General features: G+C 46.5%; 1 protein-coding gene across 1 annotated transcript; it reads left to right on the forward strand.

The window, feature by feature from the left end:
• The first annotated feature begins 1,250 nt into the window (after positions 1 to 1,250).
• On the forward strand, positions 1,251 to 12,832 carry LOC141272528 (keratin, type I cytoskeletal 13-like). Its single transcript, XM_073683341.1, has 8 exons — positions 1,251 to 1,998; positions 2,442 to 2,524; positions 3,381 to 3,537; positions 7,978 to 8,139; positions 8,222 to 8,347; positions 9,618 to 9,829; positions 9,917 to 10,305; positions 12,624 to 12,832. The coding sequence occupies exons 1-8, from the start codon at positions 1,333 to 1,335 to the stop codon at positions 12,755 to 12,757; spliced, it is 1,929 nt and encodes a 642-aa protein (XP_073539442.1). The 5' UTR covers positions 1,251 to 1,332; the 3' UTR covers positions 12,758 to 12,832.
• Positions 12,833 to 27,219: the final 14,387 nt, after the last annotated feature.

Genomic DNA, 27,219 nt, shown 5'->3' on the forward strand with positions numbered 1-27,219 from the left:
GCCACCATAAGATTGTGGACAGCTTCCGCCTCCACGAGCCTAAAAGGCCACATTTCGAGTGCAAGCAGCTGTGAAAAAATGTAGCAGTATAGTATTGAAGCCTGTGGGTGGGTGGGTGGCTGGCTGCATACTTGCACTTGCATTCCAAGGATTGGGGTAGGGACAACTGAACGCTGCACTGGGACAAGGACGTGGACGGTGATTGTTGCAAGTCTGCAATGACAGGTGCATGGCGGGAGGCATCTTCGCATGCGCCAAGGATCACTTATGATGGCCACACTTTTAGGCAGTGACTTGGGAGTCAGAGATGCTTCCAGGGGTCTTCCCCATGCTGTTCCCATGTCTTTTCAGCACTGTATGCATGTGTCTGATGATGTGTCACACCCCACATGGCCAGATAAGGTTGTAAAATGTTAAAATGACATTTCCCAGTGAATGCATTTGTCTTGGTTGAAAGCAATGCAAAAGTGCAAAAACGCATCAAAAACTCTACGTGTGAACATAGCCCAAGGTGTGGAGGAGTATTTTTGGTTATGGTTATTTATTTTGCCTGATATACAAGTCATTACCCTGGAAAGGATGTTCCTTAACATATTACCCAGGAAAATCCATTTTGGATTTGTTTCTGTATGTTTTATTGTGAGTCCGTAAAAGTGGCATAATACCTCTGACAACGTTGTTGACAGCAGTAACCTGGGAGTCAGAAATGCTTCCAGGGGTCTTCCCCATGCTGTTCCCATGACATTTGAGCACTGTTCTCATCGATTTGGGCAATTTTTAGGCCTTCTGCAGACCGCCGGGGGGAGCCGCCTGAAAAATGCTCGAGTTTCCCCTAGATTTACATTGGGCTCATTGCTCGGGCCCAGCACCCGAGAATTCCAATTTGCTCGACCCGAGCATCGAGCACCCGAGCATTTTAGTGCTTGCCCATCACTAATATTGAGTCCTGCAAGTGATTTCTGCACAATAGCAGACTGACTATCTCAGATTGCAATAGACCGATACTACTCAACCTACAAATTACCTAGCATTACCAAAGAGAACACACTGGGAAATTGTAGAAGTTGCTTCATAGTATATTTACTTTACTAAACAATTTAATTAAAGGGTTTTGTCATTGTTGCTGTCTTCTAAACTAACGATAAATAGTACTTTTATCGAACACAGGCTAAAAATTGGGCATGGGCAAATAGATTGCTGTCACAACACAATATATCAATATGGCACACCTACAATGCTGCTGTATAAAATGACAACACTCCGTAATATTATGTTTCTCCTGGTACCATCAATTTCGTAGGCTGTGGAAAGTATCATTGTGCTTTAGGTACTATGGCAAATGAATATAAAAGTAGTAGAGGGCTTAACAGGGGTTACGGTTCTACTTCTGCTTCTAGTTATAGTGTCAATGTCAGCAGTTCGTCTTATAGACAGCAACGTGGTGCTGGTTTAGGCTTTGGTAGTGGCCAGGGAACTGCATGTTTTACTGATGGTTATAATGGTGGATCAGGAGGACAATTTGGTGGTGCTGTGTCAGGAGGTAGTTTTGGTGGTGGCTCAGGAGGTGGTTTCGGTGGAGGCTCTGGAGGAGGCTTTGTTTCTGGTGGATTTGGAGGAGGTTTTGGCCCTGGTGGCTCTGTAGGAGGTTTTGTATCTGGTGGCTTTGGCGGAGGCTTTGGTTCTGGTGGCTCTGGGGGAGGTTTTGGATCTGGTGACTTTGGAGGAGGCCATGCTGGTGGTAGCTTTGGGGGAGGTGTTAGTAGTGGTGGGTTTGGTGGAAATGATGGATTACTCTCTGGAAATGAAAAGCAAACAATGCAAAACCTAAATGACCGCCTAGCCTCATATTTGGACAAAGTTCATGCTTTGGAAGAGGCAAATACAGACCTTGAGGCAAAAATCAAGGACTGGTATGATAAGAATCAGCCAGGCTCCACCAGCACTGGATCCAAAGACTACAGCCAATATTTTCAAACAATTGAAGATCTGAAAACTCAGGTGAGAAAAAATAATCTGTACTGTAAAACTACTTTGCATTAATTAAAATCAGTTCTAGCATTTCTGTTTTGTTTTTTTTTTATTTACATTTTTTTCAAAAATGTGAAGGTTATTTGTTTTTTCATATTATATTTTAATCTGTGACATATATAAAAGATGAGGTCTCCATGGCAAAGTTAAATATCAGACGTTTCGGGCCCCAATTCTATTTCATACCTTGAGTAAATTGTCATCTTCCTTATTTGCTAACATTGTACCACCTGTGGAGACCACATAATTGTACTGGTTCTCACCATCCTACCTTCCTAGAATGAGCCCCTCTTTCCAGGAACCGCTAGTAGTTTATCATACATACAGCCTTGATTTTGTATATGAGTGTAATATTTGGGGCAAAGTCATTCAATTATTGTTCTAAAACGCAATTTTTTTTTGTTGATGTGCAGATACAAAATGCAGCTACTGACAATGCTAGCATCATGTTGTCAGTTGACAATGCCCGACTTGCAGCAGATGACTTCAGGATGAAGTAAGTAAAAAAAGATGTTTCTGTTTCAAAGTTTGACCTAACTCTTGAAAGATACGATAAAGCTACCTAATATTTATATACCTTGTATTTACTACTGTATGATGTCTATTAGCTTATTATTCCCGTTTTAATATTTACATGTAGACCTGATTTATCAATAATGATATTATGCTATGATATACATTTTTATTATTGCATTATATAATATATTTTCATATAAAAAAAATATTTTCTACTTATGGTATTGCATACTTCAAGAAACCAGTCTGTAATTTCCAATTGTTTATTAACAATGTCATGTTCTTTGTCAATGTCTTTCAATTTTATTGCTTTTACTATATCTTTTGTCATTGTCAACTTTTCAAAATTCTGTATATTCATCAAGGAACAGACTGCCTAACTAGTTCCCTGCGGGCTCCTGGTGTGAAGGGCCAACAACACTTTGATTAATTTGAGCAATAAATTTGCATGGACGGAATTTTATTTATCCAAAATTCTTATCATGGTATAATTATTGATTCAGGACCCCCTGAAACTTAATACCTAGGGGCTATTAATAGTCTTGGTCCATTCCTACCTACAGCTCAAAAGTAATCATTGTCCCCATTAGGGCTCAATATTTAAATTCCCTACCAGTATGTCTTTGGAGTATGGAAGGAAACATGAGTTTCAGGAGGGAACCCACCAAACACGGGGAGAACATACAAACTCCTTGTGGATGTTGTCCTCAGTGGAATTTTAACTCAGGAGGACCCCAGCGCTGTAAGCCACCATGCTGTCCTGTATTTAGATTTCTTTAGATTTCTGAGTGACATGCAAGTCAGAATGATGTGATATCAATATTCTTCACCACCAGGTATGAAAGTGAACTTCACCTGCGCCAGAGTGTTGAGGCAGATATTAATGGCCTCCGAAAGGTTTTCGATGATCTGACCTTGAGTAATTCTGACTTAGAGATGCAAGTTGAAAGCCTGACAGAGGAGCTGACCTATCTTAAGAAGAACCATGAGGAGGTATACATAACGTTTTTTGGAAGTAAATTCACAGGATCTCATAAAGCTTGTAAATTAATGCTAATATTTTAAAACTAATGTCTATGAGTGCCAAATTAATACCGTCTTACCATAATGACATTTCTGTGGACGTGGACATGTACTTGTTATTGACAGTTGGGTCGCCATAGTACAGATTGTATTTGGGCCCAGTAGCTTCTCGTTATCTCTCATCTAATATTCACTTTTACATACTCTAGCTAGTTTTCATGTTATTTATTCTCTAGCCTAATCAAAGTTGCATGACGGTTCAAAGATATAATTAGAGGAAATCTGTAACCAGGTTTTTGCCAAGTAATCTGAGAGCAGCATAATGTAGTGGCAGAGGCCCTGATTCCAGCGATGTGTCACTTACTGGGCTGCTTACTGTAGCTTTGTTAAAATCACTGTTTTATCAGCAGGAGATTATCATTAGAGGACTAGTAAATCTGCTGTCAGGTAGTCAAGCATATTTGTGACCTCTGTATAATCTCACTCCCACCACTGATTGGCAGCTTTCTGTGTACACTTTGTGTGGCACCCCAGGGGTCTGGTTTCCACAGTAACGGCAGTGTTATGTCTGAGAGCAGGTGGGAGGTCTCTTGGTCAGGAATCCTATGCATGCCACACCTCCTGCCCAGTCCTGGGAGGGGAAGGACTTCCCCTATATAAACCTGGGGCTGAGGCAGGGTTAGAGAGTTCAGAGGGAGAGTTCAGCCAGGAGGGCTGACAGGGAGCTGTGGCCCCGGCTGGGCCCAGCTCCTGGGCCATGCCAGAAGTAGAGAAGAGAAGCAGCATAGGAAGAAACAACAGGAGCTCTGTGGGAGCAGTGTTACAAAGAGTCAGGGGCTGGCAGCTGCAGAGCTCGCCCTGATTGAGAAGATTTCTTACCGGACCCGGAGTCCGAGGCTGTGGGGACTAACTCCTACCCAGCAGCAGAATCCGTCAGGCAGGGGATTTCAGGTCCTCTGGCCAAGAAACCCGAAGGCACGGTCACACGCATGGGACCAGCACCGCCGTCGTGGAGCGGAAGCTACTAGAAGGCCCCGAGTCACCGGCCATACGGGTGAGCACCACACGGTACACTCAGGGACGTGGGCTACTTATACTCGCTTCTAGCAAGGTAGCCAGAAGAGTATCGTTAGTTTGGGAGGCCTACAACTCCGCCTGGCCAGGGGAGATCCCATCTGCTCAAGGACTGACCAGGCCCCAACCGCTAGCCAGTACTCCGGGAGGGTCTATCCTTGTCACCAGTAAAGACCCTGAACTACACCGCATCGTCTCTGAGTGGTTCCTGCTACCCCCATCATCCACGTCGGCTGCCCTGAGGCCATACCCCTCCCGTTGGGGGTTATACCATCCACACTGCACCATCCTTCCACCGGCCTCAGCGGTCTGCCCTGCAGCGGCAGCTCCATAGCTGCATTCAACGGGTGGCGTAGTCGTCCATCATCTACCGCTGATACAGCGCCACTTAGTTTGACTCCCTGGGCACGGACCGGATCACCGCCACGAGACTACAACTCTCAAGAGATCCGGCTCCGGGTAAGCTCCCGCATGCGCAACGCTGCGCGACACAGGCCCAGGGGCGCGTCAACTTTTGGCGTAGTCGGCAGGATTTCGTGCCCGCAACCACCGGGTACTGCGTGCCTGAAAAAGACTGTTCAAACTTACCTGTGGTGAAGATTCCCGCCATCCGGCGCCATCTTCCGCTTCCTTCCCGCCATCGGTGGAGTTTTCCCGCCATCCGGCGCCATCTTCGGCCTTCTTCCCACCATACGTGGAGTTTTCCCGCCATTGGACGCCATCTTGAGGACGCCGCGCGGGAAGAAGAGGGGCGTGGACTCCGAAAGCGCGCGAGAACTGAAGCCCCGCCTCACGTCCGGACGTTGCGTAAGGTCCTGGAAGGAGCCCAGCAGACGCTGACGTCACAGGAGCGCGACGGAAGGTCCTCAACCCTGACGATCCACTGCGGAGCCGCGGCCTACGGAAGAGGATCATCGCAAGGTAGGCCACGGTACACTAGGGGGGAGAAGGATGTCGGATACGGAGGAGAGCTTCACCGCTTCAACCCCCGCCAGCGCCACCGCTGTTGCGGTTATGCCTTTCACCATGCCCTATATCCCGGGAGCAGCCTGGCTACCCCAGTACTCAGGGGAGTCACATACCCTGCATGACTTTAGAGAAAAGCTGGATAGCCTCTTCCAGGTGTACCCCCTCACAGAGGAGCAAAAAGTGAGCATCCTGGTGGCCCAATTAACCGGGGCAGCCCAAAGGGAGGTAAAGTCCTGGCCACCTGGGAGGAGGACTGTCGCAGAGATACTAACCCAGCTAACCGAGGAGGAGCTGCAGTACTACCAATACGAGGAAAGCCAAGAGGACCCGGACGGGTCTGAGGACTACCCTCAGGAGGGAGCACAAAGAGGACATAGCTACTGAAGGGAAGTAGCGTGAATAAAGAGCTGTAAATAGTTACCCGTAAGGGTACAAGGACTGCTGCTAATTAAAATTTGTTCCCCCTTGGGATTAGTGAATTGTTCCCCGTGTGTCCCTATCCCTTACCAGGCTGAGGACTGTGAGCAGCCATCCCCTATCCCTTACCAGGCTGAGGACTGTGAGCAGCCAATCCTTATCCCCACTGGCCGAGGACTGAGAGCGGCCATATCCTGTAAATAATTATGTGTTTCTAGTAATTTATAGGAGTCCTTGGTGGATTTACCGGGAATCCTTTGTACAGTTAGTGGAGCGTAACCCAGGATGGACTAAAAGACTGTTAAGGACTCGGGGCAGGACAGACCCCTACCTGGTTACGTCTCCCTGTTTTGGTGAAATGGACACCTTTGTTTTCTTCAAAGACTGCACCCGGTTGCGGACACGCCGTAACCATCTTTCTGTGTTTTTCTTATTGTATTATTATTGTTTATACCTTGTTATGTTTTTCTAAAAATATGTTTAGTCCCGGAGTACTAAATTTCACTAGGGGGGAATGTGGCACCCCAGGGGTCTGGTTTCCACAGTAACGGCAGTGTTATGACTGAGAGCAGGTGGGAGGTCTCTTGGTCAGGAATCCTATGCATGCCACACCTCCTGCCCAGTCCTGGGAGGGGAAGGACTTCCCCTATATAAACCTGGGGCTGAGGCAGGGTTAGAGAGTTCAGAGGGAGAGTTCAGCCAGGAGGGCTGACAGGGAGCTGTGGCCCCGGCTGGGCCCAGCTCCTGGGCCATGCCAGAAGTAGAGAAGAGAAGCAGCATAGGAAGAAACAACAGGAGCTCTGTGGGAGCAGTGTTACAAAGAGTCAGGGGCTGGCAGCTGCAGAGCTCGCCCTGACTGAGAAGATTTCTTACCGGACCCGGAGTCCGAGGCTGTGGGGACTAACTCCTACCCAGCAGCAGAATCCGTCAGGCAGGGGATTTCAGGTCCTCTGGCCAAGAAACCCGAAGGCACGGTCACATGCATGGGACCAGCACCGCCGTCGTGGAGCGGAAGCTACTAGAAGGCCCCGAGTCACCGGCCATACGGGTGAGCACCACACGGTACACTCAGGGACGTGGGCTACTTATACTCGCTTCTAGCAAGGTAGCCAGAAGAGTATCGTTAGTTTGGGAGGCCTACAACTCCGCCTGGCCAGGGGAGATCCCATCTGCTCAAGGACTGACCAGGCCCCAACCGCTAGCCAGTACTCCGGGAGGGTCTATCCTTGTCACCAGTAAAGACCCTGAACTACACCGCATCGTCTCTGAGTGGTTCCTGCTACCCCCATCATCCACGTCGGCTGCCCTGAGGCCATACCCCTCCCGTTGGGGGTTATACCATCCACGCTGCACCATCCTTCCACCGGCCTCAGCGGTCTGCCCTGCAGCGGCAGCTCCATAGCTGCATTCAACGGGTGGCGTAGTCGTCCATCATCTACCGCTGATACAGCGCCACTTAGTTTGACTCCCTGGGCACGGACCGGATCACCGCCACGAGACTACAACTCTCAAGAGATCCGGCTCCGGGTAAGCTCCCGCGTGCGCAACGCTGCGCGACACAGGCCCAGGGGCGCGTCATTTGCATAGGCAGAAGGTTGCCAATGAGTGTTGTGGGCTCGGCATTCAGAGAATTGCTTGGTCTGTAGTAAATAAATCAATTATTTTATCAAAATGGCAGCAAGCAGTCCAGTAAGTGATACATTACTGGAATCGGGATCTCTGCGCCTACATCACGCTGCTCTCAAATGGGGTAGCAAAAACCTGGTGACATATTCCCTTTAATATAAAAGTATGCAAAAGTAGAACAAAGTTTTCAGAAAAAAAATTTGAGTTAAAAAATGAAGCTGAAAAGGGTCTACGATTGTATAATATATTTTTGTACAAACACTAAATGGTTTTTCCATCTATATTAATGGCCATAAGAAGCTAAGTTTCTCCATCTACCTTTAGGAAGCACAGTCTAACCAGGGAACCACTGTTGGACAAGTCAATGTCGAGATGGATGCAGCACCAGGAAAAGATCTGACAAAGATCCTCAACGACATGAGGACTGAGTATGAAGCGTTGGCAGAGAAGAATCGCAAGGATGCTGAAGACTGGTTTAACCAAAAGGTAAACGTCCAAACTGTGTCCTTATTGATCAGAAACTTGTCATCACTTGGTAATTTAAGTTCTGTTCTCATTATTTTTCCAGAGTGGTGAAATACAGAAGGATATGACTGTAGGAGTTCAACAAGAGCAGACAAACAAGACTGAGATTACTCAGCTGAGGCAGACTCTTCAAACTCTGCAAATGGAGCTACAAACTCAGTCTGCCATGGTAAATTCCCAACATTCGTAATGTATTATTGGATAAACTAACTCTCGGGTCCTTGTATGTGCCTCCTTTGCATTTAGAAAATTTAGACTTATTGTGGTAACCAGACATCAGATTCACAATTAGTTAAAACTGAGGGATAAAAGAGCTTTCCAGGACTCTAATATTAGTAACCTATTGTCTGTCTCTTTTCAACCACACCAATCAAGGGATTGAAGGTGCTGCTGTACACCACAAGTGACACAGCTTCGTACATTAAGTAGTGGGCCATAAATGGTAGGGTAGCTCAAGGTAATGGGTGAGAGTTTCAGTACTGTTCAGGACCCCTACCCAATGATCTGTGTTTTGCCAGTTCTGGTGCATTGCTGCTAGTTTAATCAGCTGATCGATAATTGTGCTGGGCTAAGGAACCAAATTCAGGCAAGTAGAAGGTCCCAATAAATGTTTGGAAGGGCACATCATGAAAGGTTTATATTATTATTATTTTTGTTTAGAGCACCATTGATTCCATGGTGCTGTACATGAGATGGGGTTAAAGTACAAAATACAAATATAAATTACAGTGAACAAACTAACAGTGACAGACTGGTACAGAGGGGAGAGGACCCTGCCCTTGCGGGCTTACATTCTACATAATAACGGGGAAGGAGACAGTAGGTTAAAGGGTTATGGTAGCTTCAGTGGTGGTGAGGTGGCTGGAGGTCATTGAAGGCTGTAGGCTTTCTTGAAGAGATGGTTTTCAGGTTCCATCTGAAGGTACCGAGTATGGCAGATAATCGGACGTGTTGAGGCACAGAATTTCAGAGGATGAGGAATATTCGGGAGAAGTCTTGGAGGCGATTGGTTGAACGCATAAGTGTGGAGGAGAAAAGGAGGTTTTGAAAGGACCGGAGGTTGCATGTTGGTAGATTAGCTTGGAGATATATGAAGGAGATTATATTTAACCATTATTATGGCTTTGTAGAATTGTTGAGTTGTACATAATTGTAATACCACTGAGAGAAGTTTATGGGGGCATACATACAAGGTCCCCTTGTTCACTAAAAAAACTATATTACAAATGGCCTATGGTAGATGGGAGACCCCTTACAAAATTTGCATAGGGTTCCAGAAGCTTTGCGTTACTCCTCAACATAGGGCTCCATGTGTCGACATACCGACTTCCTGAATACAACCTTTCCCTTATGAACACATAAATGAACCTAACTGAATAAATCTAGAAATCGGAATGTGTGAACAGGAAGTTAATAAACTTTCCCACATTTTAAACTAGAAACAATCTTTGGAGAGTTCACTGGCAGAAAAAGAAGGTAGCTACTGCTCGCAAATATCACAAATCCAGGTGACAATCAGCAGTGTGGAGGAGCAGCTGGAACAAATAAAGAATGATACACAATGCCAAAAGTCTGAGTATGAAGAACTCTTGAATATTAAAGTCCTCCTTGAACAGGAAATTGCAACCTATCAAAAGCTTTTGGAAGAAGGGTAAATAAGAAAATGACTGTTTGCACCAATTTTATAATATAATGCATTGGTAATTGTCTATTTCTCTACATTTTGTTATTCTAACAGAGATGCTCAGGCTGGGCAAGGTACGACACAAGGAAGCGGAGCCACAACTACTACTCAAGGTTCCAAAGCTGGAGGCACATCAGTCCAGTCTTCCAGAGCTTCTACAACTTCCCAAACTACAAGAACAGGAAGTGCAGTTTCAGGAAGTGGAGGCTCTAGTGCTTCAGATACTTCAAGTAGAGGTTCTGGTGGCTCACACACTTCTAGTCAGACCTCTAGCACAACATCATCTTCTGCATCTAGAGGTCAAGTCAGCTCCTCAGGCTCTGGAAGTGCAGGTTCTGGTAGCCAAAGCTCTAGCGCATCAGCCTCTTCTAGCACTTCAGGTTCAAGATCTGGTGGTCAAAGTTCATCAGCTACTGTTGGATCTGGAAGTAAAAGCTCAGATGGTAAATATAGCAATTATAATGCTCTTAAAGGGGATATCTACTACTAGACAACCCATGATAATCAGTTAGCATAAAAACAATCTATACTCACTTCCACAGTGGCGCCATTTCAAAAGAGTCACACGGCATTGTTGTGCTACATGCAAGCTGCAGCTAATGAGTGGACACTATGTGGCTGCTGCTCATTAATATCCCGTCAGGGCGGACATTTGCTTTGATGAAATAGTAAAGGCCTCAGCTGACTAGCATACACTCTTTGGCTGCAGTCTGCATGTCACACAACACTGTTATGTCACTCGCCACTGTGGGAGGTGAGTATAGATTGTTTTTATTTTAATTAGATTCCTGAATTGATTAAGTTGTGGTTGTCCACCCCCTTTAAAGTCTCATTAGCTTGTATTGATGTCTTATCATGTAACATGTGAAAGTACAGTACTACTGGATACCTTTCATAATGTTATAGTATTATCAACCTGAACATCATAATAACAGTTGCAGTAACTATACAATGGCCACTGTATTCGAATTATGTTCTTTTGACATGACAGTAGAGAAGAAAAATTTAGCATCCTGTTTTACTGACTGTGATCACTGAAGTCTCATACTAGTAGTGTAAAGTCATAGATCTTGTTAAGTACATGTGATGTTAGTAGTCCTGGGATTGGTAGTAGTATTCATGGTAGTACACGAGATATAATGCTGGTTGGAAGTATTCATGGTAGTACACAAGATATAATGCTGGTTGTAGTAGCAGTAGTAGTTGTAGTGGTGGTACTAATACTATTGATAGTAGTTTTAGCGGAACTAGTTGTAGTTTTAGGGGTAGCGTGGTATTAGATGTAGTGGTAGCACTGGTAATTGTTTTATTAGTAGCACTTGTAGTGGTAGCTCTTGTAGTAGTATCTATGGTAGTTTTAGTCATAGCCGTTGTAGTTGTTGTACAATAGATGTAGTGGTGGTAGTAATAGTGATGGTAGTGACGCACCCCCTGGGCCGTGGGGTACTCGGTAGCTGGGCCGGTCTGTGCTGGGGGATGTCATGGTGGCAGTGACCCGGTCCGTGACCCAGGGCGGTCAATTAAAGGAAAAGTAAAAAGGAGAATAAAGTTTTTGGAGATAATGTTTGTGACGCCACCTGTGGTATGCGGCTATATTGGGCCGCCGCTGCGGTGCAGATCCACTGGAGCTGATGGTGACGCAGCAGAGTTGGTTCAGCTTTCCACAGGCAGAGAACAGCTCCAGGGCAGCGTAGATGATTTAAAGAATAGATGTTGTTGGTGCAGTGTAGTGCAGGGCAGGTGACGCAGCAATTAGTCAAGGACACAGTGGGATGCAGTCTTCTGGTTTTATTCACAGTTGTTCAGTCCTCCAGGTTACAATGGCCAGATTATAACCGCCCATGTCGTCCTGTGTCCTCCAGGGAAGTGATCCAGCCAACTCTCAGTTATCTTGGAAGCACTTAAACGGGACCCCTTTCTGTGTACCTCTCCAGTTCGTCTCACTGCGCTGGCTCTCGCCCTCCTGCCCTGCGCCTCACACCCAGTGACCCAAGCGTGTGGCCATGGGCCCTGTCGGGCGACGTTCGGTCTGTCCCCTTGGTCCTATATGGTCACCTTTTCGGCGATTGTGTGTGGAAGGTGGTTATAGCACTTGAAATACTGCAACCTCCGGTTTGCTAGCTGAGCCTTAAAGTACTCCACTAGGCTGGAGCCGGTCCCCTACTGCGGCCTGATCCCTCCACTTCAGCGTGAATTCGGGCACATGGGTGGCATCCGCACTCTCTCTGGAGCCCTCCTCACTGCTCCCGTCTTCTTTCTTCTCTTTCCTTCTCTTGGGCCCCTCTGACTGGGGGCCCAACTGAACTCCCCTCCTGCTCCAAGCACTGGAACAGGAGACTGACTGAACTGCTCCCCTTGCTCCCGTGAGCAAAACTCCTTCTAGATGTTTCCACCCCTTCTTTTATACTCCTACCCTCTGTGCTCCACTGAACTTCTTCCTCTACCCACCTGCTCTACCTAGTTCCACCCTCCAGCTAGTGACCAGGAACTGTGCTCTCCCTTAGGAGCAATCTCGCCCTTCCCTACTGAAGTGGAGTGTATTGGATGTGGGTGTGTGGGTCCCGGGTAGTACTCCCTCCTTACCTGAGAGTGGGGTACCACACCTCTGGGTGAGATGCAGTACCTCTGTGGCAGCTGGACCCGCAGGGGCGTCACAGTAGTGAGCTGTAGTGGTGGTACCAGTAGTTGTATATTGATTGTAGTATTAGTTGTAGTACTTGTATGATTTTTAACACCTTTTTGTTGCTCTTTATACTCATAGTGAAAACTAGGAGGACAGTGGTGAAAACCGAAACCTATGTTGATGGCAATATAGTGGACTCAAAAACTGAAGAGATTGAAGAACCAGTCAAATATAATGAGACGCAACAAGTAGAACACAAGAAGCCGCAGTAGAACAGCTATCTTCTTCTATCGCAATTCAGGGTTCTCACTCAGCTTTTTCTCATGTTTTTCCACATCTACGGTACTTGTTTCTTCATGTCTAACTTCAATGCAATAAATTCCTGAAGCAACTGACTTGTGTGTGACCCAATATGAGATTTTTTTGATCAGATTTTGGATATCCATTTAGGCTAACCATCTTAACCAAAAGCTATGGGAAAAAAATATTGATGAGTATGAAAAAATCATGTTAAGAACATACTGGAACAAAGGACTCACTTATTGTACAACCAGTTCTAAAAAAGTAACAAAGCTTCATACATTTGACAGATATTCCAAAAAAAATAAAAAAATGTCACTACTTCTACAGCAACCTGAAGACCACTTATGGTCCAACCATTATGGTTTACCATAATATTAAGCTGCTGGAGCCAATACTATTAGTCTGGTGAAATCTTAGGGATGGACATTGTCCCAGAGTAGGTTTGCTCTTTTCGAGACAGCACCTCTCATGTCTCACCTAATGCTCTAACCCTAGGACAATCTCAGCGTTACTGGTTGCTGTGCTATGTTTTGTCCACTTGTCCTGGTGGAGGTCTTGCAGTGACACAATAGCATTTTTAAATAAAACACACTTTTGGGTTAATTAAAGCTATGTTTCAGACCGATGTAGATCTCTAAATGACTGCTTATCACTCTCAGTAAAATAAGATCTATAAGATCTAACTTGATTACTGCATGTATCCAAAAAGCTCATGTCCTACTACCCAACCATTATGTCCTTCCTGTTTCAAATGAGGTGGCTAGTTCCACAAAATAGTTTATAGTCAAATTCCTGCATTGCCTCAACCAGCTCTGGTATATAATGTGAAGCATGGGTTGTCTTTTAATACCGATAAAACTCCCTGCTGCTCATTATTATCCATTTTCCAAGTCTCTAAAGGGTTGTATGAGATTACAAAAAATGTTTGCTTCCTTACATATACTGTACAGTGCCAAACTTATTCAAGAACTATGTGGCGACTGCAGCTCATCCTTATGCAGGTGAGCGGACATGTTCTTCAGGGGCGGACCTACCGCTGGTGCAGCTGTTGAAACTTCACCGGGGCCCGGCGGTGCAGGGGGGCCCTTGAAGGGCGTTTAATATTGAGGGCAATCTGGCCTGCTTCTCAGAGCCCCAAGCTCATCATATGCGGCGGGCAGGGAGCGATCCCTCCAGCTACGCTGCTGACAGGAAGAAAATGGCAGCGGAGCTGGAGGGACCCATCCTCACCTCTGCTTCCTGCCCTGCGCTTCTTCCCTGACACAAGCCTGCGTTGCTTGATGACGTCATTGTGGCGCCCCTGAGGGTTCGGTCGCCACAGGAGTACTGCATCTCTTAAAGGAGGTGTGGTATCTCCCCTTCGAGGTAAGGATGGTGTAACTGTCAGGACCCCACCTCTGCATTCAACACTACACCTCTCCGACTTAGGGGGGGCTCATATGCACCAGGGTGCTGCCCCATCCGGGATAAGTGGAGATGGGGGAACCAAAGTTAGGGGGAACCATGTAGTGGGTGAGGATGTAGGACGCACTTTTGGGTGACACTTAATAATTCATATTTAATAAACAGCCATCTTGGGCTTAGGGTATTTTGATTGTGATCTTCATCACTGAACGTGGCTTTCTGAGTGAACCTGCAGTTGATGGGGACACGGTCCTCGTACTCTGGCCTTGAGTCGAGGAGCGGGCTAGAGTTAACGGCTGTCTCTACCCGGTCAAGGTCCCTACCCAAGAAGGCCTAGAGGGGAGCATACAAGACAAGCTCCACAGGCAAAAGGATCCCAGGGGGATGCAGACGGAGGGGTATACGCCACCTGTCCTCACTATTCTGGCCTAGTCAGAGGGATTCCTGCTGCAAAAGGGGTACCGGCCCCCGATATCTGACTCTGTCACTTCACGTCTTAGTCGGAGAAGCCCGTAGGCTCAGTGGTTCCCACCGGGTAACGGACGCAGCGGAGTTGCCACCCGTACCCTTGTTCTGTGCATAGTCCAGAGGGAGACCCGGCCTTAGTACACGCACCACATATGGACAGGAGAGGACCTAGTGGGGACGTCTAGGAACACTCTGGTGAGGGGTCCTGACCAAAGCACCTGAACTACTCGGAGGTTGTCGGACCCCCGGTCCTGGTGGCCGCAGCGCACCATGAGGAGCAGGGAGAAGCCTTGCAGCTGTGCATTCTACCATGAGTAAAGCTTGGAAGACTACACCTATGGCCTCCGGTTTCTTATTGCCATGCGGCACCGCACGACACCGCACCACATCTCCAACTACAATTCCCATCCTCCTGTTCCCTCTGCCCTGAGGCCCTGCTCCGCCTGTGGGGAGTAGTACCATCTGCTGCTGCCACTACATCCCACCTCAGAGGACTGAACGCAGTGCTGGTGGAGGATCACCAGAAACCACAGGTGGCGTAGTCAATATAACCACTCGATTAACACCAAAACCTGAAAGCCCATTACATCTTTTATTGTGACGGCCCTGGGCACGGAACGGGTCCAGGCCATGGCTACAACCCCCAACATCTGACCCGGCTCTGAGTACCACCCATCTCTGAGGGTAGGGCTGTGAGCGTCACATCAGCGCGCGCCTGGGTCAGAGCGAAAGTTTCTGGCAATGAGGAGGATGCTGCTGCAGGGGAGCACGCTGAGAGGTAAGTTGTGTTTTTTATTTTTATACTGAAATATAAAACATTGTTGGAAGATTGTTGGAAGAACATTTCCGGTGACTACCTCATGAAGCTCATCAAGAGAATGCCAAGAGTGTGCAAAGCAGTCATCAAAGCAAAAGGTGGCTACTTTGAAGAACCTAGAATATAAGACATATTTTCAGTTGTTTCACACTTTTTTGTTAAGTATATAATTCCACATGTGTTAATTCATAGTTTTGATGCCTTCAGTGTGAATGTACAATTTTCAAAGTCATTAAAATACAGAAAAATCTTGAAATGAGAAGGTGTGTCCAAACTTTTGGTCTGTACTGTATGTATACAATATATGTGACCTTGTTATTTTCTAGGCTGGAGATCATCGTGACAAGACAAGTCGTGGCTGCCAGATGTCGACATGAAGGTCTGACCAGATGGAGAAGAAAAAGCAGAAACTGACTGGATGTAAACATTATTCTGTATTTGCACTGTGTGACTTGGAGTGATAATGTTATCTGTAAAATCCCTTAGGCTGCATTCTCACATTTGTGTGAAATGTCCGTGTGCTGCCAGATTTTTTTATGGGATGGTCCACGGACTCATAGAGTTTTATAGATCCATTCAGACATCCATGAAAATCACAGATCTGAGAATGAGATCTGTGAGGGTCAGAGAATGCCCTGTTCTGATCTGATTCTGAGGATCAGAATAGGACATGCTCATTGCGTCTGTAAAAGCAGGCAGCACACCGACACTGCACACAGATACAGGCATGTAGCCTTATTATGTATAGCATACTCCCTTAGTATATAGTGTACTCACTTATTATGTATAGCGCCATCCTTAGTTATATAGTTTCATCTTTTATTATGTATAACACCCTCCCTTATTACATACCATCCTCTTTAGTTTTATATTGTGCCGTCTCTTATTATACAGCTTCCTCAGCTGTTATGTTCAGTGCTGTTCCTTACATAGCGTATTCTTGTTATTTTTGTCAGTCACAGCGCAATCTTTTATTACATAGTCGTCTCTTGTTAGATATAAAATGACTGCTGATGGAGCTGCCGGTGACCAGAAGACCAGTCCATCAGCTCCTCCATCAGAAAAGAAGCTTTCCCATGCTCCATCAGCCGTTATTGTGTTATACAGGTGCATCTCACAAAATTAGAATATCATCAAAAGTTAATTTATTTCAGTTCTTCAATCCAAAACGTGAAACTCAACGTCAATAGACGTTGTGATGGGGTAGTGCGTGAGCTTCCTAAGTCGGCCCTGACAATTTTATCTTTAATGTTTGGGGCTCTCCTAGTGCACATCAAAGCCGGGTTCCTGAAGGCTGGAATCTCAGGGTAAGCTCTAGAGAGAAGGGGCCAGTGTTTCCTTATTGTATTGTGGACTTTAGACATTAACGGTTGGTAGGTATGCACAAAAGGCAACCTCTCGGTTTTGACAGTGGGTGGTTGTGGCCTGTCCTGATTCAGTGCTCTAGATGTTTCACTGGTTAGAATTTAGTTGGGGTAGTGTCTCTCGCGAAATGTTTGTGACATCTCTTCTAGGCGTTGAGGGATCAGATCATGGTTGGAGACTATCCGCTTGATCCTGTGGAATTGGGAGCTGGGGAGGCTATTTTTGGTGGATTTAGAGTGGCAACTGGAATAATGTAATAAACTATTGCAATCAGTAGGTTTGGAGAAGAGGTCTGTTGTAAGTGTCCCATCATTTTCCCAGATGACCACTGTGTCTAGGAAAGGAATTTGCTTAGAATTATAGTTAAGGGTAAATTGCAGCTCTTGTCTGACGGAATTAAGTGTGGTTACGAACAAGGTCAGTGTTTTCAGTGGTCCCTGCCAGATGAGGAAAATGTCATCTATGTAGCGGTGGTAGGTTGTACAATGTCTAATTAAAAGCTCATTGGAGTAGACAAAGTCTTCCTCAAGTTTATGCATGTAGGCGTTTGCGTAAGCCGGTGCTACGTCCGAACCCATCGGGGTCCCTTGTTGCTGTACATAAAATTCATCCCTGAAGATAAAATAGTTTTCACGGAGAACAAGGGAGAGTAGTTCTAAACAAAAGTTAACCGAGGAGGGGGATAGATCAGATTGGATAAGGAGATGTGATGAGGCTTCAATGCCCTTGTCATGGGTGATGGAGGTATATAGGCTGGTGACGTCCAATGTGACCAGTAGGCTGTCTTGCGGGATAGTAGGTAGTTGTCTGATAATAGTTAAGAATTCGCTTGTGTCCAGTAGGAAAGCTCGTGTCTGTTTGACTAACGGGGTCAGGATCTTTTCAAGATAGATGGCCAAAGGCGAAAGAATGGAGTCAGTCGAGGCCACGATGGGTCGGTCGTGTGGATTGGTCAGAGATTTATGAATTTTTGGCAATATATAGAACACTGGTGTGATAGGATGTTGATTAGTCAGGAATGAAACCGTCTTGGAGTCTATTGTGTGTAATTGTAGGTATCTTTTAGGTATCTTATTCTCCAGCAGGACTTGGAACCTGTCCACACTGCCAAAAGTACCAATACCTGGTTTAAAAACATCAGTATCACTGTGCTTGATTGGCCAGCAAACTCGCCTGACCTTAACCTCATAGAGAATCTATGAGGTATTGTCAAGAGGAAGATGAGAGACACCAGATCCAACATTGCAGACGAGCTGAAGGCTGCTATCAAAGCAACCTGGGCTTCCATAACACCTCAGCAGTGCCACAGGCTGATCGCCTCCATGCCACGCCGCATTGATGCAGTAATTGATGCAAAAAGAGCCCCGACCAAGTATTGAGTGCATTTACAGAACATACATTTCAGTAGGCCAACATTTCGTATTTTAAAAACATTTTTCAAGCTCTTGTTATAAAGTATTCTAATTTACTGAGATAATGACTTTTGTGTTTTCATTGGCTGTAAGCCATAATCATCAACATTAACAGAAATAAACACTTGAAATAGATCACTCTGTCTGTAATGACTCTATATAATATATGAGTTTAAATTTTTGTATTGAAGAACTGAAATGAATTAACTTTTTCATGATATTCTAAGTTAGTGAGAAGCACCTGTATATCTCACAACAGAAGACAGTATGTAATAAAGACAGGGAGCTATAAATAATCCAATATGTAAGGGACAGTGCTGTACATAACAGAGATCGCACTGTGTAATAAGGGATGGCAATATACATAATAAAGGAGGCTAAGTAAGAGGTATATATGTATGTGTGTGTGTGGCTATATATACATCTGTAGCTTTGTCGCCATAAAAGATGGGGGGGCCCAGACACATTTCTTGCACAGGCCCCAAGCAGTCAGTGTCCGCCCCTGATGTTCTTCACATATTATTACCCTTAACCATTATCATTATTATGTTTTAGATATTACTTTACTTGAATACAACTGATCTGCGATAACAGAGATAGCCAGACATAGCCAAGAGTGATGCTGTTAATACTACTTACAGTCTTGGAGAATGAAAGTATCAGATAACAGTCAATCTGCAGCTTGTGGAGACTTGTACTATAAGATTAAAGGACTGATTAGCAGTTTTATGTCTCTGGGAAAGTTGCCGGTTTTTCTTCAAATAATATGTTAAAATTCCAATTTCTCATAGAAAAACTACGTTCAATATTTATTACCAATCAGAGGAATTATTCTATTGTCAGAACCATCTAGACAAATGAGATCAGTAAACTTTCGGTTCCTATAATCACTTCCACATTACATCAATAGGAGCTTTTATGACATCTCATTCTCAATCCATAGGTATTGATATGGAGTCAGTTCCCCTTTTGCAGCTATACCAGTTTCTACTCTTCTGTGAAAGCTTTCTACAAGATTTTGGAGTCTGTCTGCAGGAATTTTGGGCTATTCATCCAGAAGAGCATTTGTGAAGTCAGACACTGATGTTTGAGGAGAGGGCCTGGCTTAAAATGTTTGTTCTTGTTAATTCCACAGGTGTTTCATGAGCTTGTGGTCCGGGCCTGGTGCGGCCACTCATCTTACCTTACCCCAAACTCAACCAACCATGCCTTTATGAACCTTGCTTTTTGCACTTGGCACAGTCTTGCTGGATCAGAAAATGGCCTTTCCCAGACGGTTATCACAAATTTGGAAGCATGGTAACTCAGTGATTAGCACTGTTGCCATGCTGCACTGGGGTCCTGGGTTCAAATTTCACCAAGGACAACATCTTCAACAAGTTTGTATGTTCTCTCCGTGTTTGTGTGGGTTTCCTCCGGATGATCCGGTTTCCTTCCACACTCCAAAGACATACTGATAGGGAATTTAGATGGTGAGCCTCAGTGAGGACAGTGATGATGATGTCTCTAATTGCTCAATATGCGCTATATAAACAACACATAATAAATAAATAAATATCAGCCACCTCACTCCACCCAATTGATTTCAATACAGAAGATAGCTGCTTCAGGAATGGACACAGACAAAAGAAGACCCCTGTGCAAGAGCAATATATGGGCCTTTTGCAAGCTAATAGCTCATGATAATTCACAATTCCACCTACTTTCGAGGTAGTGGTGGGCCCCATTATCTCTTGGGGCTCTTGTGCAGCTGCACAGGTTACACCAATGGCATGTCTACGCTCATATCCCTCCCCCTCCCTCTCAGCTCCTGACAAGCTGCTGCTCTAGATATTGCAAAATCCCAAATGGCTCTCACTGAACTTTGTGCTTGTTCAAATACTGTTATATCCATGTGTAAATATAGTGATTGTAATGTGCAATCCAGAACAAAACAATAATTGCTAAGTGTGTTACAGATAAACTTGTGCAGAGCTTTATAGTTCTAATAATTAGTGTTGAGCCACCACCGTAGTGTTCGAGTTCGGTTCGGTTCGTCGAACACCCGTGTGTTCGCCGAACTGTTCGTCGAACTGTTCGTCGAACACCTTCGAACACCGTTAAAACCAATGGCAGGCAAACAAAAACACATAGAAACACATAGAAAACACCTTCAAAGGTGTCCAAAAGCTGACAAACTGCTCAGAAGACACAACTAACACATGGAAAAGTGACAAGTACATATAGTCATGCGAAAAGAAAAGAGGTGGAGGAGTAAAAGGAGGGGGAGACACAGATATAGGCATGTCATGCCCTTCTAAAATCCAAAAAGTGAGAAGCCGAGACGGCCAGTCCGCTCCTGCCCGTGCCACCTCCGTGTCGCCGGGTTTGTGCCAGAGCCGCGGTGAACCCTGACGGCCAGCCCCCCTCTCCCAATACTGGTGCCTGTCTGCTGGTGGGTCGAGAGAGCCCCCCTGTGGTGGAGGCAGCTCTAAGCTTTTTAATTTAAATTGTCCCTCTAATTTGAATGAATACACTTTAAATCCATTTACAAGGATCTATTGGAGGGCAAGTCTCATGCCAGCAGCCGCGTAATTCCAGCTCCAGTAGCGTCCACTAAAGCTGCTGCAGTTAAAAAGCTTTTATAAGGATCGAGCTCGGCTGTCCACCGCAAGGCATCCTAGTGCCAGTCCCAGCCCCTATGCCTTGGGGTGCCTCCTGATGCTCTTCACTAAGTATCCCGTGGTCCCGAAGCATTTCCTTTGAAAAAATTAAGTGTCCAAACTACAGGTGGTGTAGCTTGCTTAACAGCCGGGATAATCCGCTGACTAGCAGACACTGCTACTAGGCACAAAGTATTTCCTGGGCTAGATGCAGTTAAAAATTTGTAAGTAGATACTCTCGTTGGATGCTGAGAAAGCATTCCATAGAGTCTCCTGGCACGCCATATATGATTCTCTTAAAAAGCTTGGGGTAGGGGTCTAGGGGACCCTTTTATAGCCAAAATCACGGCCCTGTATCACAATACGTCACCTAGGCTGAAGATAAATGGAACTGTAGCACCGAGGGCTCGGTTGCTACAGACGTATTGCACCTCACCCAGAGGTGTGATATCTCACTCTCAGATAAGGATGGAGTGTGGATCAGGACCCGACACCTGCATGCATTACACCACATTGCCGTGGGGCAGGGCGACCAATATGCCCCTGAGATGGGCACGACAGTCCCTGTCCCTGGCTGGAGTGGGGGGAGGGAACACTGAGGAAGGGGAACCCTGCAGTGCAGGAGCAGGGAGGAAGCAGTTCCTGGGTGCATTGAGAAGGGAGTATAAAAGGTGGGCACCATCTTAGTTCAGTGCAGAGAAGTCTGAGCAGAAGTGGCAGGGAGCAGGGGCTCTGCATGAGCTCTGCTCCGGAGGCGGGCCTAGTAACAGAGGCCCAGGCCTGCAAGAGGGAGAAGGAAGGAAGAGGAGCGGAGAAGGCTCCAGGAACGAGGAATGAAGGGATCCCAGGGGTGCGGACGGGCGAGTCGCCACCGCACGCCCGAATCCACCTGCGTGGAGGGGTCAGGCCAAAGGGGGAGACCGGTCCCCGAACTAGTGGAGGCAGGAAACGACCCTCAGCTAGAAACCGGAGGCTCTGACATTTTATGTGGCGCAGCCCCTTGCTCCACCCGCTAGGAAGGCACCACATAGGGTCAGGGAAACTGGCGCCAAGTTTACCAAGAGGAGGCCCGAGGCAGCCGGACAGAAGTGTTGGTAAGAAAGGCCAGACAAAGGACACACAAAGGGGGTCCTGTGAAGCGCTCCAAAGTTATCTGGGAGTTGTCTGAGCCCCTCACCTGGTGAGCACAGTACGACGTGGGCAGCCGTTACCTGCAGACGTGGTCTGGATAATAAGAACTGTGAGTAAAGGCCCTAAACTGCATCACTGACTCCGTGTCGTTACTGCTGCTGCCCTGCACCATCACCCCCATCCTCCGCATACACTGCCCTGAGGCTATACTCCTCCCGTGGGGAGTTATGCTACGCTCTGCTGCACCCACAACACCAGCCTTAGCGGTCTGCCCTGTAGCGGCGGTTCACTCTGACCGCAATCCACGGGTGGCGTAGTCGGACATTTAAACATCAAAACCACATAAATAGTTCCGCCACTGGTTTGACCGCCCTGAGCCACGGAACCGGATCGCCGCCACGAAGACTACAACCACCAGCATCCACCAAAAAGGGTCCGGCTCCGGGTGTCCCAAGGCCCAGGGGGTGCGTCAGAACATTTTCATCACCTTTCACAATCACCAATGGGACAAGGCAGGGATGTCCTCTGTCCCCTCTCTTATACATCCTAGTGACGGAGCACCTGCTCTCATCAATTCGCCATAACCCCAATATTAGGTGGATTGAGGTGGGAGGCACCGAGTACAAGTGCTCTCTATTTGCTGATGATGTCCTAGTATATATCACTCAATCACATATATCCATCCCTGCTGTTATGGCTGAAATAGATCACTTTGTTACATGGTAAAATTTTAAAATCAATGCAGCGAAGTCTGAGGCCCTCGATGTCTCCCTCCCTAAATCCATATAGGATTCCATCCAGTCCAACTTTCCCTTTGCCTGGCCCTCACAGGGTATCAAATACTTAGGAATTCCTATTCATAGAGACCTCTCCCATCTATGTTATCTTAATTTTGGGCCCTTTATTGAACAATTCCATACAGACCACGGTTGGCAAGTTAGAACTGTAAGATTCACTACGTGAACCACTGGTGTTTTGTGGAAAAGCACATGTACACCGCGTTCCAAATTATTATGCAAAAAGTGTTTAGGAGTGATAAGGGAAGAATTTGTTTGTTTGTCAGTTAAACTCATTGATGGTGATGTGTGTCAGGGCTCTTTATATCACTGTAAGCAATTGCAGACACCTGTGATAATTAGTTTGGCAGGTGTGTCCAATGAAAGGCAAGACTACTTAAGAAGGCTCTCTCACATTATTAAGCAGCCTACATTTTCTGCCAAAATGGGAAAGAAAAAGGATGTGTCGGCTGCTGAGAAGCAACAAATTGTGGAGTGTTTAGGTCAAGGCATGACTACAATCAACATTGTGCGATGATCAGGATGAAGTGTCTTGGCAATCAAGAAGTATGTAGCTGATTCACAGTACACACGTGTGCGTGCTGATAAGGGCAAATTGAGGACTCTTTCCTACAGGCAATTACGTCAGGTTGAAACAGCAGCGGCAAAAAAGCCTTGTCATAGCAGCAGACAAGTTTTTGAAGCTGCTTGTGCCTCCAACGTCCCCCGAACAACAAGATGCAGGGTCCTTCAGAGGTTTGCAGCTGTGCATATGCCATCCTGTCGACCTCCTCTATCCACTTCACACAAGCAGAAACGGCTCCAGTGGGCCAAACATTACATGAAGACTGATTTCAAAACTGTTTTGTTCACGGATGAGTGCCGTGCAGCGCTCGATGGTCCAGATGAATGGAGTGGAGGATGGCTGGTTGATGGACACCCCACGCAAACACGGCTACAGCGCCAACAAGGAGGAGGTGGAGTAATGTTTTGGGCTGGAATCATGGGGAGAGAGATTGTCGGCCCCTTTAGGATCCCTGAAGGCGCTAAAGATGAACTCCATAATGTATGTGGATTTTCTCAAACAGCACTTCCTGCCATGGTTCAAGAAGAAGAACCGTGTATTTCACAGCAAGATCATTTTTCTGCATGATAATGCACCATCTCATGCTGCACATAAAACATCTGCATCTCTGGCTGATATGGGCATAAAAGGGGACAAACTTATGGTGTGACCCCCATGCTCCCCTGACCTCTACCCCATTCAGAACCTTTGGAGCATCATTAAAAGGAGTGTCTATGATGGCGGGAGGCAGTTCACATCTAAGCAACAGCTCTGGGAGGGTATTCTGTCCTCATGCAAAACAATTGAAGCAGAAACCATCCAAAACCTGACAAATTCAATGGACGAGAGAGTTCAGAAGCTCCTTTCGAACAAGGGGTCCTATGTGAAAATGTAACATCACCTAGAATAAAGTTTTGAGTTGAAAACTGTTTGATTTCAGTTTCTAACAACCTGCTAATGCTTATAATTTCAAAAATGACCATTTTTTTGGTCTTTATTAAAATGAAAAGGTTGATCGAAAAGTTTGGGGGATCTAAGAGTGTGGCAACCCAGTAGTCATGATTACTTCGAATTCTGACAATATGAGGGTCATGCTGCAGGTAGTGCAGCAAGAAGGCACTTATGTGTCTTGCGCATCTCGGAGCCCCAAAATTATTTTCCGGGCTAGATGCAGCTAAAAATTATTTTTAATTTTAAATCTGGTGAAGCTTATTATAGATGGCCTAATAGGATCAGTGCTGCACACTGCTACAAAGCCCAAATTATTTTCCAGTCAAGATACAGATAAACATGATTAGTAATTTGAAAGCTTAAAACGGTTGGTAGGGTGATTTTAACCAATCATCAAGCTTTTACTCTCCCCAGGATGACACAGGGGTAGAAAAGTCGTTTCGGATCCATGATTTGTTCATCTTTATGAACGTGAGTCTGTCTACATTATCAGTGGAGAGCCGCGTGCGCTTATCTGTCAGCACACCACCAGCAGCGCTGAACACACGTTCAGACAGAACGCTGGCTGCGGGGCATGACAAGATCTCCAAGGCGTAAGTGGCTAGCTCCGGCCATTTATCCAGATTGGAAGCCCAAAAAGAGCAAGGGTCCAGTGACACAGTCGTGGCTTCAATGTTTACTTGGAGATACTCCTGTACCATCGTCTCTAGGCGTTGACTATGTGTCAGACTTCTTGTCTCCTGTGGCCTTGCAAAGGATGGGCTAAAAAAGTGGTGAAATGATTCCGCAAAATTGATGTTACCAGCAGATACTGTGGTTCTGTTACGGTTTGAGTGCTGAACACTTGACGGTCCCACGGTTGGCAAGTTGGAACTGTGAGATTCACTACGTGCACCACTGGTATTTTGTGGAAAAGCACATGTAAGATTCTGCAACAGTCTCTGCTGATACTCCTGCATGCGTGCATCCCTTTCTATGGCAGGAATAATTTCTGCAAATTTACTTTTGTACCGGGGATCTAACAGTGTGGCAACCCAGTAGTCAGGATTATTTCTAATTCTCACAATTCGAGGGTCATGTTGCAGGTAGTGCAGCAAGAAGGCACTCATGTGTGTTGCGCATCCAGGAGCACCAAGTCCCTGTTGTGTTGGTGGCGAGGTAGCAATCATGCTTCCTTCCTCTGTCCTCTCCCCCCAACCTCGCACAACAGAAATGTGATCAAGGTCTCCCTCATCTGATGAGTCTTCCATCAGTTCGTTCTCCACTTCTTCCTGGGCTCCTGCACCTTCCTCACTAGTTTGGCTGCTACCATGCGCCCTGGTAAAATCATCTCCCCCACCCTCACATGCCTGCCGCCTTGGTGCTGCCGACCGTCTGGACCTTGCAGATGTTAGCCCTTCCGCATACAACTCCTCCTCCTCTACTTCCTCCACCTCCTCTTGTGCCACCACCTGACTCCGAATTCTGTTTAACATGTGCTCCAGCATGTAAATCACCGGAATAGTCATGCTGATAATGGCATCGTCAGCACTAAACATCTTCGTCGCCATTTCAAAACTGTGCAGAAGGGTGCATAGGTCCCTGATCTGAGACCACTCCTCCAGCGTGATTTGCCCCACCTCTGAATCTCGTTGGCCCAGGCTATACGTCAGAACGTATTGCACCAGGGCTTGTCGGTGCTGCCACAGTCGCTGCAACATGTGCAGAGTTGAATTCCACCGGGTAGGCACATCGCATTTTAGCCGGTGAAGTGGCAGGCCCAACGACTTCTGTAGAGATGTAAGTCGCTGAGCTGCGGGATGCGAACGGCGGAAGTGAGCACACAGCGACCGTGCCCTCTGCAGAAGGCCATCTAGTCTGGGATAGTGGGCTAAAAATTGCTGGACAACCAGGTTCAACACGTGAGCCATACAAGGCACGTGTGTGACATTGCCCCGGCGAAGGGCCGCACCCAGGTTTGCAGCATTGTCGCACACGGCCTTCCCTGGTTTCAGGTCCAGTGGAGACAACCATTCATGAAATTGGTTCTCCAGAGCTGACCACAACTCCTCAGCTGTGTGACTCACATTTCCCAGACATTTCAATGTAAAAACCGCCTGATGACGTTGAGCCCTACTGCCAGCATAGTAAGGAGGTGTGCAGGATCCCTTCTGCGCAGTTAGAAAGCTTGTGGCATGACCAGACAGCCTTTGGGTGCAGGTGGAAGACCGAGAGGAGGTTGAGGAGGCAGAAGCAGTGGAGGAAAAATGACATAAAGAGGATTGACGCACAACTCGTGGGGACGGCAAGACTTGGACAGCAGCCCCTTGTCCTGCTGTCACCATAGTTACCCAGTGCCCAGTCAGCGACATGTAACGCCCCTGTCCATGCCTACTCGTCCAAGTGTCTGTGGTGAAATGCACCCTGTCACACACAGAGTTTCTCAAAGAAGCGGTGATGTTGTGTGCGACATGCTGGTGGAGCGCAGGCACACCTTTCTTTGAGAAGTAGTGCCGACTGGGCATCTGGTACTGGGGCACTGCGACGGACATAAGGTCTCGAAAATCCTCTGTGTCCACCAGGCGGAAAGGCAGCATTTCTGTAGCCAAGAGCTTGCAGATGGTGAAATTCAACCTCTTAGCTTTCTCATGGCTAGGAGGAAATGGTCTTTTACTTGTCCACATCTGAGGGACCGAGGGCTGGCTATTGTGCTTAGACGGGGTTGATAAGGGTGTCCCCGGCAAACTGCCGGTCTGTGAGGAAGATGCAGGCGGACATGTTAGGTTGCCTTGATCCAAAGGTGGTGCTATCGATGTCGGATAGCGCTCAAGACCAGCTGGTGTTACCACCTCCAAAGAAAATGATGACCTGCCAATCACGCTGGCTGTTGCGGGTAAAGAGGTGGCAGGTCTGCGCCCCAA

Source organism: Phyllobates terribilis, unplaced genomic scaffold (assembly GCF_046119375.1).
Source record: "Phyllobates terribilis strain yellow unplaced genomic scaffold, ASM4611937v1 Scaffold_5__5_contigs__length_657084704, whole genome shotgun sequence".
Classification (NCBI taxonomy): Eukaryota; Metazoa; Chordata; class Amphibia; order Anura; family Dendrobatidae; genus Phyllobates; species Phyllobates terribilis.

Bases quoted from the DNA above. Each gene is read 5' to 3' on its own strand.
- LOC141272528 (XM_073683341.1), top strand. From the start codon at position 1,333: ATGGCAAATGAATATAAAAGTAGTAGAGGGCTTAACAGGGGTTACGGT. The intron at 8,140-8,221 runs GTAAACGTCCAA...TTATTTTTCCAG, and splicing joins AAGACTGGTTTAACCAAAAG to AGTGGTGAAATACAGAAGGA. The intron at 9,830-9,916 runs GTAAATAAGAAA...TTATTCTAACAG, and splicing joins CAAAAGCTTTTGGAAGAAGG to AGATGCTCAGGCTGGGCAAG.